Genomic DNA, 13,948 nt, shown 5'->3' with positions numbered 1-13,948 from the left:
ATAAACCTCTTTTCTTTCCGTACCCAAGCCGTGAATCTCAGCCATAAACTGAAACTGCAGTATCTGGGAAAGAAACACAAGGAAGAATTTTCTTTCCTGCTCATAACCTTAACATTAAGTGGTTCCTATAGCTGATTTTTTATAAAATATTTTATAATACATTTTAGAAATAGATGCAACGGGCCATCATTGTATAGCAGGTTAAGCGGACACCTGCAGCGTCAGCATCCTGTGTGGATGCTAGTTTGAGTCTCAGCTGCTCCATTTCCAATTCCACTGCCTGCCAGTGTGCCTGGGAAAGCATGGAGAAAGGCCCGAATCCTTAGGCCCCTGCATCCACATGGGAGACCTGGAAGAAGCTCCTGGCTCCTGGCTCCTGGCTCCTGCCTTCTGCCTGGCCCAAACCCTGCCGTTGTGGCTTTAGGGAGTGAACCAGAGGATGGAATACCTCTTTGTCTCTAACTCTGCCTTTCAAATAAAGAAAAGTGTATACAAAATTGAATGTTTGCTGATAAATTTTTGGTAATGCTTAACTCTGATATTTTCATAGGATAATGCTGCTGAAAAACCAGTCCCCAAACCACCTCCAGCAAAGCCTTCTAGGCCCCGACCGAAGAGCCGAATTTCTCGGTACCGGACCAGTTCAGCCCAAAGATTGAAGCGGCAGAAGCAAGCCAGTGCACAGCAGGCAGAGTTGTCACAAGCTACCCTGGAAGAGGGTGGAAATAACAGTTCAGTAACTCCTGCTGAGTCTGGAAGTATAGACAGTTCAGGAGAAAACAGGCAGTTAACAGGCTCTGACCCAACTGTGGTATCACTTACTGGATCCCATGCCAACCGTGCTGCATCTAAATACCCTAAAACCAAAAAGGTAAGTCACGAATACAGATGCTTCCTGCGTCTGGTCAGACAAGAGCTGTCTAGTGAAATGAGAAATCTTGCAGTCAATCTCCAGAAAAAAATAATCTCCATGTTATTAGATTAAATGTGTTTATACAAAATGATACAGAAAACTGAAGACATCCCACTACCTTTTGTTCCTTATTTTAAGGCAGATCTCAAATCATCGATAGCTAAAATTATTCCTCTCTTCGTGCACTTGGGAAGGGTGAAGTTTATCTGTGTTCTGAATGCCCAGTTCATACTCTGCAGCAGCTGCTGCAGCTCCCTCTGTCCTAGTTTCTACAAGAGATTTGTCTTTGTGATCAGCACTGCTGCCTCTGGCTTTTGCATTTGCAACATTAACTAACAGTCTCTCTCTCTCTCTCTCTCTCTCTCTCTCTCTCTCTTTCTCTCTCTCTCTCTCTCTCTCTCTCTGTCATAGTATTTAGTTACAGAATGGTTGAATGACAAAGCAGAGAAGCAAGAGTGCCCTGTTGAGTGCCCTTTACGTATCACCACGGACCCAACTGTACTGGCCACGACCCTGAACATGCTCCCAGGCCTTATTCATTCCCCATTAATTTGCACCACCCCTAAACACTACATTCGCTTTGGCTCGCCCTTTATGCCTGAGAGGCGTCGGAGGCCCCTTCTGCCTGACGGCACGTTCAGCTCCTGTAAAAAGGTATGTCTGTTTATGTGATAATTTTTGGTTTTGGGGCGGGAGGGTGTTTTTTTTCCCCTGGGACACCTAAATTGTGATATATCTAACATTTTCTAGATAGCCTCTCTGCCCATGTAAGTTAATACTGAGTCAGTTGTTCAGCTATGACTGCTGATGCAGCTAGAGTCAGTAGGACTAAGGTGGGATGTATACTTGATTTTTGATGCTCAACTTTGTGAGTATTCACTATTGCTGCTCCTGAGAGCCCTTGAGATCATGGAGTGAGAGCACACAGCAGCTGACGAATGGGTAGGGAGGGATATGTTGTGTGTACTCTTGCGGTATTGACTGACATGTCCATTTGTGATACTGTGTGAGACTGGGCCCCAGATACTTTAGAACACTGTTGCCTGAGCTTAAAATGAACAAATTGTGTTTCAAATTAATTCAGTCACTACTACCACTTGATGGAGTTCAACGGGAAATTCCTATTGTAATTGGCATAATTCCTATTCCTTGACCAAGTGACAACTGTTTATTCCTTTGAGATTATAGAAACTACTATAAAAGGCTCTCTCCCCCTCTCTCTCTGCCTCTTTGTCCTCTCTCCATTTAGTGTTTTTGGATCTAGTAGAGTGGTGATTGGTAGTTGTTTTTGGAATGCTCTCTCTTAATACCCAGAAGCCCTATGTGTTTTCCAAAGGTATCTCGAAGGAACACGTCACTTCCTCCGAGCTGTAATGTCATTTCTGTTTTCTAGAAGTGCAGGAGTCCCTTTCATTTGGTCTTCCTTTGAGGTAGTCTGTTCCCTGGAACACCCTTTTCTCTTATCCTCAGATCTGGATTCAGGCTGCCTTCCTCAGTGTCTGCCATTGTCCTCCTCCACTGGCATCACGTACATGAGGATGCTGCATGTAGATTATTTGATGTGATGAAGTCTCCAACTCCAGGCACGTCTTCCCTGACTCCTCCAAACTTAAAGCTTTTATCTTTCCCAAAGAACAGAAAATATTTCTTGGGGGGAGGGGGGCGTGAAGGAGGGGATATGGAGGGGAGGAGGAGGGCAAAAAGGAAGGGCACAACTGCTAAGTGAGCAGCGCACATTGCAGAACATCTGCTCCTGGTTGCACATCTTACTGAAGGGTTGGAGTCCCTTGCTGGGCAATTCCAAAGCAGAAGAAATCCCTAAAGATAAATTTGCCCTTGAGATCATTGCAAAAAAAAATTGCATATAATGTAATAGCATACATGATTTTCAGGTATCAGAATCACATAATGATGACTATCTTTAAAAAAAAATAAGAACAGTACATTTCTGGAAAACCTTCCTACAGGACATTCGTCTTAGTACTGAAAGGGCATTGGGTCTTTGAGAATACTTCCTTACACCAGTTCACCCTGAAAGACTAGTGTATCTTGTATCCTAAAGATGACCTGAGAAGGAAAGTCATTTGCCTTGTAATTAGCTTTGTAATTAACCTTCCATCGTAATTGGAAAGCTACTAACTCTGGTATTGGTGTGCAGTACTGAGAGCTGATCTCATGATTTAGCGTTGCCTAATCCCTTGTTAGGAGTGAAAGCTCAGAATTGTAACTGCATTTGTGAATCATGTTAAAAATTTTAAGGGCTGTACGTGTGGTCTGTATTCAAAAGGAGGAGCAAGTTGAGAAAGGCTTAATATATATGAAAAAGTTTAGTTCCTTTTGTTCTGTATCTGGCTGAAAACAGTACTGGATTTCTCCTAAGGCCTGGCGAGGTAATAGTGTCTCCTGTTTTGGTAGATAGCTGACTTAATGTAGGTTAATACTGGAGTTTGAAGTGTACATAGTGTGGGCTTATCTCTTCAATTTTCTTTCTGTTCTCATCTGCTTTCCCTACCAGCAGAGACTTGAGAAAACCAAAAGCATGTGTTTAGTACTGTGTCTTCAGATCTAATAGAAAATCCATTATTTGAGCTCTTTTGGCCTGGTTGTGATTTAGAGCTTGGATCTGTAGCTTATCTTTGTGTCCCCACTGGCAAGAGAGAATCTTGTGTAATGGAAATCCATGTGATAGTCTCCAAATGTATCTGACCTTCCTTAGTCTTGAGTTCCACAGGCTCTGTTCAAGCACTTGAATCTATATGTTTCATGCTCAATCCGTAGGTAAACTTCAGGCAATGGACATTGAGTTATCATAGCAAGACTGTTTATATTATTTATTTTTAAATTGTTTAAATTGTGGTCTGAATTGTTTGAGATTAAATCACTAACGCTTGATGTAAGCACATCAAGATTCTTTTACAAAATCACAATGCAGCATTATATCAGACAAAATTAATGTAGAAGAATCTTAGTGTGAAGGTACATTCAGCTTTCTCCTGGGTGGGTATGAGAAAGCTGTTTTTAGATATGTGTGAAAGGACTCAACTACTGTAGGACCTGAGAACATTTCCATGATTAAACACAATTTAATAAGATTGTGAAAGTCCCTCAGAGTATAAATTAACCAAATAGATGAGGAAAAAACTCCTCTGTGGGATCAGTTAAAATAGTTCATATTCCTACTAGGCCCACTGTCTGTCGCATTTCTGAGTTAAAGGTGGCAAAGGCCTTGTAAGTTAAAAATGGTACAAGATTGAATAATTGTATTTGTAGATTTGTCTCCAGATTCTTGGAGTATTTGACAGAATATTTATATTATCTCGAGTTGGTAAATTGTCATAATTATTATAAGGCATTTTCTGATTTTATATGTCTCCTTTTAGATTTTCAATTATTTTGAAAGAGAAGCATTTATTAGTGAGCATCAAGCCTTTTAGTGATGTCCCACTTTTCTCTTTAAACTTACTCTAGATATATGTGTAAGGCCTTGGATCTGCTAGATTTCTTTTAAAACCAACCTGATAATGAAATATTGTACTTTGGGATTTAATTGTATACCCTGGAGGTTAATTGGTCTGTGTATCTTTTAGTAGACCTTTAGAATTTAGTTAAGATCTGTGTGCCCACCACTGTGCTGGAACCTTTTTTTTCACCTACATTGTCTCAATCTTTGTGACAGCCCTGTGACTCTGGGGTTATTTGCCTCTATTTACAGATCTAGAAGCTCTGCTTAGGAAGGTTTAACTTGCCCAAAGTGAAGCAGTTAGTAAGTGGCACAGTCAAGTTTGAACCCAGGCCTTTTGGACCCAGAACTGATATTACTTCCCTGTTCTTTCCTCACAGTTAAGAGACCATTGGAAACATTGCTCTAATAATTATGCCTCCTAAAAAACACTTCTCAGTTTTATGACTTTAGGGCTATAAATAGAACTTGAGCAGGTGGGGAAGGGGAGTCTAAAATTAATTTATCACCCATGGGGGTAATTGGTACTTGTTAGATACAAATGTTTATGTTCCTTTTTTACATGGGTCCTGAAAGAACTTTAAAAAATATAACAGGGCCAAGAGGAATGAATTTTGACCATATTTGCTGTGTTTAACCTGATAGCCAACCATAGTGGCATCTTATTCCCAGAATGTCCCTGTTCTGGTTTTATGTTCCCTTTTTGTAGTCATCAGATCCAGAATGTGAATTCTTTTATGGATAACATCTACTTGACACTGGAAAGATAAAAAATTAACTTGTCTCAGAGGAAAGCTCAGTGAACCCAAATGAGTTCTGTCATCTGCTCTGAGAAGAAAAACTTGTACTAAAGGTATCTGTAACAGGATTTTTCACTCATTTTGTCCTCCCAGACCTAATTTACCCCATCTGTTAAATTAAGTGCTTGGGACAAGGTAACCTCTGAGGTCTCTTCTAAGCTCTGAGGATTTGTGGTTCTGACAGTTCATCTTCACATCGATATTCTGCATGTAAGAGAGTTCATTCTTGCTTTATTTTGGCTTCTCAGAGACCTAGTCATATTCTGAGGTACTGATTGATTCAGATGACTGTTGATCTCCTTTTTATGTACACATTCACTCTTACCTCCTCGTTTTTACAGTGACATTTATGTGATACAAGATTTTTCTTGGGAGAATTTTCCTGGAATACTTTCTAAGTTTTGAAAAGGGAAATCTGTTAGAATGTTCTCTTTGGTGAGAGAATATTTACTTACCTGTAATATATGTCATCTAAAAATATAAAAATAAGAATTCACCTTGGCTCTTCCTATTTGGGGGAGGGTGTGACTCAGAAATTGATGTTTATCAAAACTCAATCTGTCTTATATCAGAGCAGGAGAGCCATACAGTGGTGAGCAACATACAACTGTGTATCTGAATAGAATACAGTTACAGGTAAGAAATTTTCTCTCTCCCACAGAATGCATATTCTTATTACCCTACTCTTTGCAGGCTGATTGGCTGACCTAAATTTATTTCTCATCTATGTAGATTCCAGTATTCACTGCCCAAAAAAGTGACTGATTAGAGGTGCCCCCCCATTCTTTTTTTTTTTTTTTTTTTCTGCAAGTCCTTTGTTTTGGTGATTTGCATTATCATACAGAACTTAACCAAAAACTGTTTCATGGGGTGGGAAAGCCCATAATTCGCTCTGTTTTTGGAGTAGACCTTTTAGAAGTCTTTGTGTGCCTCTAGTGAAGAGCTGTTTATTCTCCAGAATGTTCCCTGTGAATCCTTTCTGTTATGTCTTCTGGTGTCCCCCCACACAGGGCAGACAACTGTTAAGAGATCTTTATTCTCCTTTTATGCATTTATTTTACCTAATTTTATTCTCTATGATCAAAATCTCTCTTGATCGATACTACGATTTCTTCCTTATCTCTTAAGCATTTGTTCCATGCTAAGCTGTATGAAAAATTTAGTCATAGTCAAAATTTTACTAGTTCTGATTTCTGATGGGATCTCATTATGCGTAGTCCAGATCTTCTTAGTTTTGTCTGGTAGAAGAATTAAAGGGGCAGTGTTGTAATATGGAGAAATACAAGGCAGTAAAATACTTGACTGTGGAACTGAATGAGTGTGTTGGATTGCATCTCTCACCAGTTGGCACGTAATGACCTGGTTAGTGCATTTGAAATAGTTATACTAAATAATTTTAAATGATTATTAATAATTCTTTGGTTCTTTTCTCATTTTAGCGTTGGATGAAACAAGCCTTGGAGGAAGGAATGACTCAAACATCATCTGTATCCCAAGAGACTAGAACTCAGCACCTATACCAAAGTAAAGAGAATAGTAACTCTTCCAGCATCTGCAAAGACAATGCAGGTGTGTATCTGAAACTCTTCTGACTGTATAAGCAGTGATTGTTTCAGGTCCACATGCTAAACTGTAGTATTACTACTTTTATTATAAACAAGAAATAGCATGTTCTCTAAATAGTTACTTTACATCTGTCTTTACAGAGGAAGAGAGAGATCTCAAGTCAGGGATCAGTTTTCCCAGGACGACAAAGAAGGAACTAGACAGTACTCAGATAACAGCAGAAATGGTTATGAAAAGGTTAGATACATTTAAAGTAGTAAGTTTAGGAAATCTGTATGTGTATTTCTAAGGGTGGGGGAAGGGCAAGAAAGTGGTCAAACACTGATATTCAGGAAAAAATCAAACTTTAAATGATTAAGTTGGTGGGGCTTGGTTGAGCAGGGAATGAATGAAATAAATGAGAAATTATCAACTGATTGTTTTCAAAATGACTTTGCAATTAGTGGAAAAATCTTCAGAAGATAATGGCTTTAAGTCCAATTCAAAGTCCCCATGAGCTTTTGGACTTGTTGGCCATGAAAAAAAATCATCTGGTCCATTGGACTTTACTGTGAACTCTTTCAAGGGGTTCTAAGTGAAAGTGCTATTGCACTAACTTGTAATACCATCTTACTTTGGGCAGTCTTTTCACCTAAGTTTTTCCTGCCTATATCAGCTTAATGGAAAAGTTCTATGTGTTTTCCCTAAGTTCACTTCTAAACCAATTTTGTGACTTAAGTAATCAAAATAAAATCCCAAAATAAATTGGATGCTAAAGCTCTTGTATGGCTGCAGCTATCATGGTAGCTCAGAATTTTGTAAAAGCCACTTCGTTGTTGCTCGTCATCTGCTTGCTGTATAATTATTAAGTTGAATTTAATTAAATTTATAGTCATTTCTGCTTTACATTAAAATTACATTTGGAGGTGTTTAAAGCTTTTATTTAGAAGGTATGCTGCCATTATTTTAATTATTGATTTAATGTATTCTTCTGTATCTAGATTGGATTATACCTTGTGAGTGAACATGTAAATGACCTCAGGATAATAAAATCACAGAGTGGAGCTTCAGAGATATAAATGATACCATTCATATTTAAAATATTTTACTTTGTTCTTCATCAAGGTCAGGGAGACTTAATCAAACAAGATTAATGAAAAGGGGGCTGGTGTTGTGGTTCAGCAGTGTAAGCCTCCACCTGCAATGCTGGCATCCCATATGGGCACTGGTTCGAGTCCCAGATGTCTTCATCCAGTCCAGCTCCCTGCTAATGCATCTGAGAAAGGTGCAGTGGAAGATGGCCAAGTCCTTGGGCCTCTGCACCATGTGGGAGACCCAAACGGAGCTCCGCTCCTGGCTTCAGCCCGGCCCAGCCCTAGCAATTGCAGTCCTTTGGGGAGTGAAGCAGCAACTCTGGCTTTCAAATAAAAATAAATATTCTTAACAAAGATTAATAGAAAATCCTGGTAGCAGATTTCCATCTATTTATTATTAATTGGTGGGCAGCTTTTATCGCATAGGGAGAGTGTAAGTTAAGTGTGTGCGAATGGTTTGTGTGCACCTGCCTACATATGTTTGTATTATGTATGTGTTTAGTTAGGAGAGATTAGTCAATCATTCATGTCCTGACTAGACAAAATATAGGGAAGATGTGTGTGTTCTTAGATGGCCTGTTTAGAATGGAGTTTTAGTCTCTCTGACAGGATGCACACTGCCCTTAAAGAGCAACATAAACAGCAGCAAAATGTTTAACTAAAAAGTCAAGCAGTACTAAGACGGTTGACTCATTGCAGAAAGTTGCTGCACATCCTAAGAAACTGTTTTCATTTGCTCATTTTCCTTTGTTTGTCCAAGAGTATCAAGATGTTAGGAAAGGGAGACAGATTGGTTTGGAGGGGAAAAGACTTACTTGGCGACCACCTCTACCTTTTACTAATTATGGTACTCGAAACCTCATCTCTAAAACAGAAATAGAAATGTCTGCTTTCTGGACTAGTATGAGATTGAATAATGTTCTCAGTGCAGTTTTCAGACACGTCCTAGGAATTGTTACCAGTCTACTTAGAATACTCAAGTGTAAGGCCGGCGCAGTGGCTCAGTAGGCTAATCCTCTGCCTTGTGGCGCCGGCACACCGGGTTCAATATTTGTGAATAGCATGAATGTATATGGGCACTTCAGAAAAGCTCATGGCAGGGGACAGACGTTCAGCCTAGCTGTTAAGACACCTGCATCTCATTTCGGTACTTCAACTCCAATCTCAGCTACACTTCCTATTCCAGCTTCCTGCTAATGCACACCATTGTAAGTAGCAGGTAGTCAAGTTCTTGGGGATCCTGTTCATTGTGTGAGATTGAATTCCTGGCTCCCGGCCGGCGCCGTGGCCCAACAGGCTAATCCTCCGCCTTGCGGCGCCGGCACACCGGGTTCTAGTCCCGGTCGGGGCGCCAGATTCTGTCCCAGTTGCCCCTCTTCCAGGCCATCTCTCTGCTATGGCCAGGGAGTGCAGTGGAGGATGGCCCAGGTCCTTGGGCCCTGCACCCCATGGGAGACCAGGAGAAGCACCTGGCTCCTGCCTTCGCATCAGCGCGGTGCACCGGCCACAGCGCGCCAGCCGTGGCGGCCATTGGAGGGTGAACCAACAGCAAAAGGAAGACCTTTCTCTTTGTCTCTCTCTCTCTCTCTCACTGTCCAGTCTGCCTGTCAAAAAAAAAAAAAAAAAAAAAGAATTCCTGGCTCCCCTTGTTATAGGTATTCAGGGAGTGAACCAGCGGATGGACACTCGCTCTGTATCTTCCTGCTTCCCAAGTTAATTAATTAATAAAGTTTAAAAGTGAAGCTTGTGGGCCGGTGCCGTGGCTCAATAGGCTAATCCTCCACCTTGCGGCGCCGGCACACCAGGTTCTAGTCCCGGTAGCCCCTCTTCCAGGCCAGCTCTCTGCTGTGGCCTGGGAGTGCAATGAAGGATGGCCCAAGTGCTTGGGCCCTGCACCCCATGGGAGGCCAGGAGAAGCACCTGGCTCCTGCCTTCAGATCAGTGCGGTGCACCAGCCGTGGCAGCCATTGGAGGGTGAACCAACGGCAAAAGGAAGACCTTTCTCTCTGTCTCTCTCTCTCACTGTCCACTCTGCCTGTCAAAAAAAAAAAAAAAAAAAAAAGTGAAGCTTGTGGAGAAATAGAATTAGTTAAATCTATTCTAGTGTAAAACTTGAAATCTTCACATCTGAGGAGTCTTCAGAAAGTCCTTGGAAAATGCATATTACCAAAAAAATGCATGGATTTCAAAATCTTTTTACACCAAAATAACTTTGTTTTTAACTTTCCACAAACTTTTTTGAAGTATTCTGCTATTCCTAGGAGAATTTTAACTGAAACTTAAATTTCTGAAGAAGTTTTCTATTCCTAATCTTTTCTAAGTACATACCTAGAAAAATAACCTTGATTGGATATGTGAAACAAACCATTCCTGTAAAATATGTTTGAAGCTTTAGGAAATGGAGAGAAATTCCATATTCATTAATGGAAATAATAAATAATATGTATGTACACACATACCTCCTTTCTCTGTTTCTTCACACAGTTCCCACAGTAGTGACAGTTCCTGGAAGTGTAAGATGAGCTTGTACTCATCATGAGTATGGTGCTGGCGGGAAGATGGGTGCGCCTTCGGACAGAGCAGTCAGCAGCATTTGGCAGGGTGTTCCAGAGTTCTTCGAATTCACCTTTTTTTTATATATATAGTCAAACTATCATCCATTTTTGTATCTGTTTTCTCTGAATCAAAGATTGTTAATCTTCTGTTAGGAAATGGTTTGCAATAAAAATGAAAATAATATCCCTCCTAGCAATTTGATAAGATTATCATGTGCATTGGAAGTAGGCACAATCCTTAACCTAGAAGTTGTTCTTTTAGGTATCTGTTCTGTAGAAATAGGTGTGTGACCCCGGGTTCTAGTGCCGGTAGGGGCGCCGGATTCTGTCCTGGCTGCTCCTCTTCCAGTCCAGCTGTTTGCTGTGGCCTGGAAAGGCAGTGGAGGATGGCCCAAGTGCTTGGGCCCTGCACCCGCATGAGAGACCAGGAGGAAGCACCTGGCTCCTGGCTTCGGATCGGCGCAATGTGCTGTCCATAGCAGCCATTTGGGGGGGTGAACCAACAGAAGGAAGACCTTTGTCTCTCTCTCACTGTCTAAAACTCTGCCTGTCAAAAAAAAAGAAGTAAGTGTGTGAAACCAAGATTTACAGGTAAATATGCTATCATAGAGAATATATATATAACCTGAGTTCCATCCAATGAAGGGATGGTAGCAAGATATAGTTTTATCAGCTGTATTCAATTATTAATACCTTAACCCACCCCCAAAAATCCAACCATCATATCACTTTTGAATGAGATACGTAATGTTAATTAGCAGCTTGAATCTCTAAGAATATAAAAATAATATGTTATGACTAAGTAAGACCTTTCTTAGGAATGTAAGAATGGCTTAATATTTGACAATTTATTATTCATTTGTTAGAAGGTCAGATGAGAGAGGCAAAGTAATAACACGATTCTGGATTTAGGAAAAATATGTATGTAAAGTAATATTTATGATTTTTTTAAAATTTTATCTAAGTTATACAAGTTTCATGTATTTCATATATACAGATTTAGGAACATAGTAGCACTTTGCCCCCACCCTTCCTCCCTATAGTTTTTTAAAATACCTGAATCAATGGCCAGTTACCATCATTGTGAAAGCTAGTAAAACTTTAAAAGGAGTTGTCAAATTGTTCCCACTAGGATTTCAATTATGAAGCATATTCTAGAAGAGATTACCAAAAATACTTTATAAGTACTGGTAAAGAGAGTGTATATGTTATGTACAAATAATATCTAAAGTCTAGCATAAATGGAGAAATATGTCCTATTCACCACAGTAACAAAACTAGAGAACATTGATTAACTTGAAAGTTAGCTTAGAAGTTGTGTCCTGGCTGAGTGAAGTGATACGAATCAAGGCTATATAATGGAAAGATATGTGCTGTGTTCCTGAGAATGCTCCCCTCTGTTATTCATGAATTTCATAGAACACCAGTCAAAACCCTGACATTTTTTATAACTATGCAAATTGTTTCTGTGGTCCATTAACATCAAGGTGTGCTAGACTAGCCCCATTATCATTGGAGAGCTGAGGCACAATTACTGAAATTGCCACAACAGTTTTACTAAAAAGCGAATCAGTATCGATTCCACATTAGAGAGTAACAGGTAAAATAACATTTAAATGTTTGTTTTAATTTGGTGGAGACAAATGCCAGCAAGACCAAAGCCAGAAGCTGGGAACTCAACCCAGGTCTCCTGTGTGGGCTGCAGAGTCCAGCCTACTTGAGCCATCACCTTCTGCCTCCCAGGCTGTGCTTCAGCAAGAAGCAGGAATTAGTAGTGCAGCCTGGACTAGCACCCAGGCACTCCAGTATGGGGTGCGGGTGTCTCAACTGGTAGGCCAAGTAATCCGCCCCAGGAACCCCAAGAATAACATTGAGAAGTAAACCCAGTATATGTAAGAAACTGTTGGATAAATATGATGGTTCGAATCAGTGGAGAAATCGAAATTACTCACTAATTTCAAAACATATTAGAAGAAAATACTGGTTTTTTTTGACATGGGATAAGGGTAGATTCATAACTGTCGTGAAGTATGTTCTTTTTTAGTTAAAATGTGAAATTTAAAGCTGGGGGGGCCTAGCATTGTGATGTAGCAGGTTAAGCCAGTGCTTGCAATACCTGGCTTCCCTACTGGAACGCCAGTTCAGATCCCAGCTGCTCCACTCCTGATCCAGCCCACTACTAATGTGCCTAGGAAAGCATCAGAAAATAGCCCAAGTATATGGGTCCCTTCTACCCACATGGGCAGCCCAGATGGCTGTCCAGGCTCCTGGTTTCAGTGTGGCCCAGCCTCTGCCTTTGAGGCCATTTGGGGAAGAACCAGCAGTTGGAAGATCATTCTCCCCCTGCTTTTTGGGGTTTGTGTGTGTGACTTAAATAAATCTCTAAAAAGTAAATTAATTAAACCTGGAGATAAAAAGAAAACAGAGTTGTATTTTTGTATAGTCCTGGGGTGGAGTGGCCAAGGCATTCATGTTAACAGGCAGATGGCCAGCGCTGTGGCTCACTAGGCTAATCCACCGCCTGAGGCGCCGGCACCCTGGGTTCTAGTCTCAGCGGGCACCGGATTCTGTCCTGGTTGCTCTTCTTCCAGTCCAGCTCTCTGCTGTGGCCCGGGAGGGCAGTGGAGGATAGCCCAGATCCTTGGGCCCTGCACCTGCATGGGAGACCAGGAGGAAGCACCTGGCTCCTGGCTTTGGATCGGCACAGCGCACTGGCCATAGCAGCCATTTTGGGGGGGTGAACCAATGGAAGGAAGACCTTTCTCTCTGTCTGTCTCTCTCTAACTCTACCTGTAAAAAAAAAAAAAAAGCTGAAAATAAAGGAAATGATTGATGCATTTGACTAAATAAAACATGAAACATTGTGTAACAATGACTGTAAATAAAAGGCAGACCACAAGCTAGAAAAAATATTTGTAACATTTTTGACAAAGGATTATCATTTTATTATTTAAGGAACACTTAAAATACTGAGAATAGCTTCCTGGTAGGACCTCAACAGGCAGTTCACCCAATAGTAAATACAAAGTTAATTAGCATAAATTTTGTATTTTTCTGTGTTTTATTTGAAAAAGAGAGAAGCAGAGATCTTCAGTGTGTGTGAGTTCAATCCTCACAGGCCCTCAGCTGGTACTGCAGCTGGCCCAGGACAAAACCAAGAGCCCAGGACTCCAAGTGGGTCTCCCACATAGGTGGAAGAACTACTCACTGCTTGAGCAAGAATAAAATTACTGGCTTTAGAAGATAATTAAAATAGCAAAAATTTTAAAAACATATTGGTTGGATTTTACAGTACTAATGCCAGTAATTAAAAACTAGGGTGTTGGATGTTTGTTAATTTTTTGCCATGTGTTTCTGAGTGGAAATAATTACTGAGTAATGTGAGTAAGACAGGCATTAATAAAGCCCTGAGATGAAAGATCTTGAGATAGAAATACACCAGGGTATATGTTTAAATGCATGCATGTTTGTTTTTGTAATCTTGAATTACTTGAGTAAAGGTTTTGTTGAAAAGTAATATAAGATGACCACATAAAATTTGAAAATTTCTGTGCAATTAACTAAGTAGAAAAGAAAATTAA

The 13,948-nt window shown here is 40.4% G+C and overlaps 1 protein-coding gene across 50 annotated transcripts in view; it reads left to right on the top strand.

Annotated features, from left to right (window-relative positions):
* The window catches only part of SETD5 (SET domain containing 5), an 84,453-nt gene that overhangs the window by 54,625 nt on the left and 15,880 nt on the right, over window positions 1-13,948 (top strand). For all 50 annotated transcript variants that reach the window (XM_070051190.2, XM_008249960.5, XM_070051189.2 and 47 more), the window contains 3 exons: window positions 551-871; window positions 1,325-1,567; window positions 6,613-6,742. In XM_070051190.2, the coding sequence (XP_069907291.2) occupies window positions 551-871; window positions 1,325-1,567; window positions 6,613-6,742 (694 nt within the window). The remainder of the gene's footprint in view (window positions 1-550; window positions 872-1,324; window positions 1,568-6,612; window positions 6,743-13,948) is intronic.

The sequence above is a fragment of the Oryctolagus cuniculus genome, chromosome 10 (assembly GCF_051225735.1).
Source record: "Oryctolagus cuniculus isolate XC-2025 breed Fujian yellow rabbit chromosome 10, ASM5122573v1, whole genome shotgun sequence".
Lineage (NCBI taxonomy): Eukaryota > Metazoa > Chordata > Mammalia > Lagomorpha > Leporidae > Oryctolagus > Oryctolagus cuniculus.
This window is presented reverse-complemented; position numbering and strand designations above follow the sequence as displayed.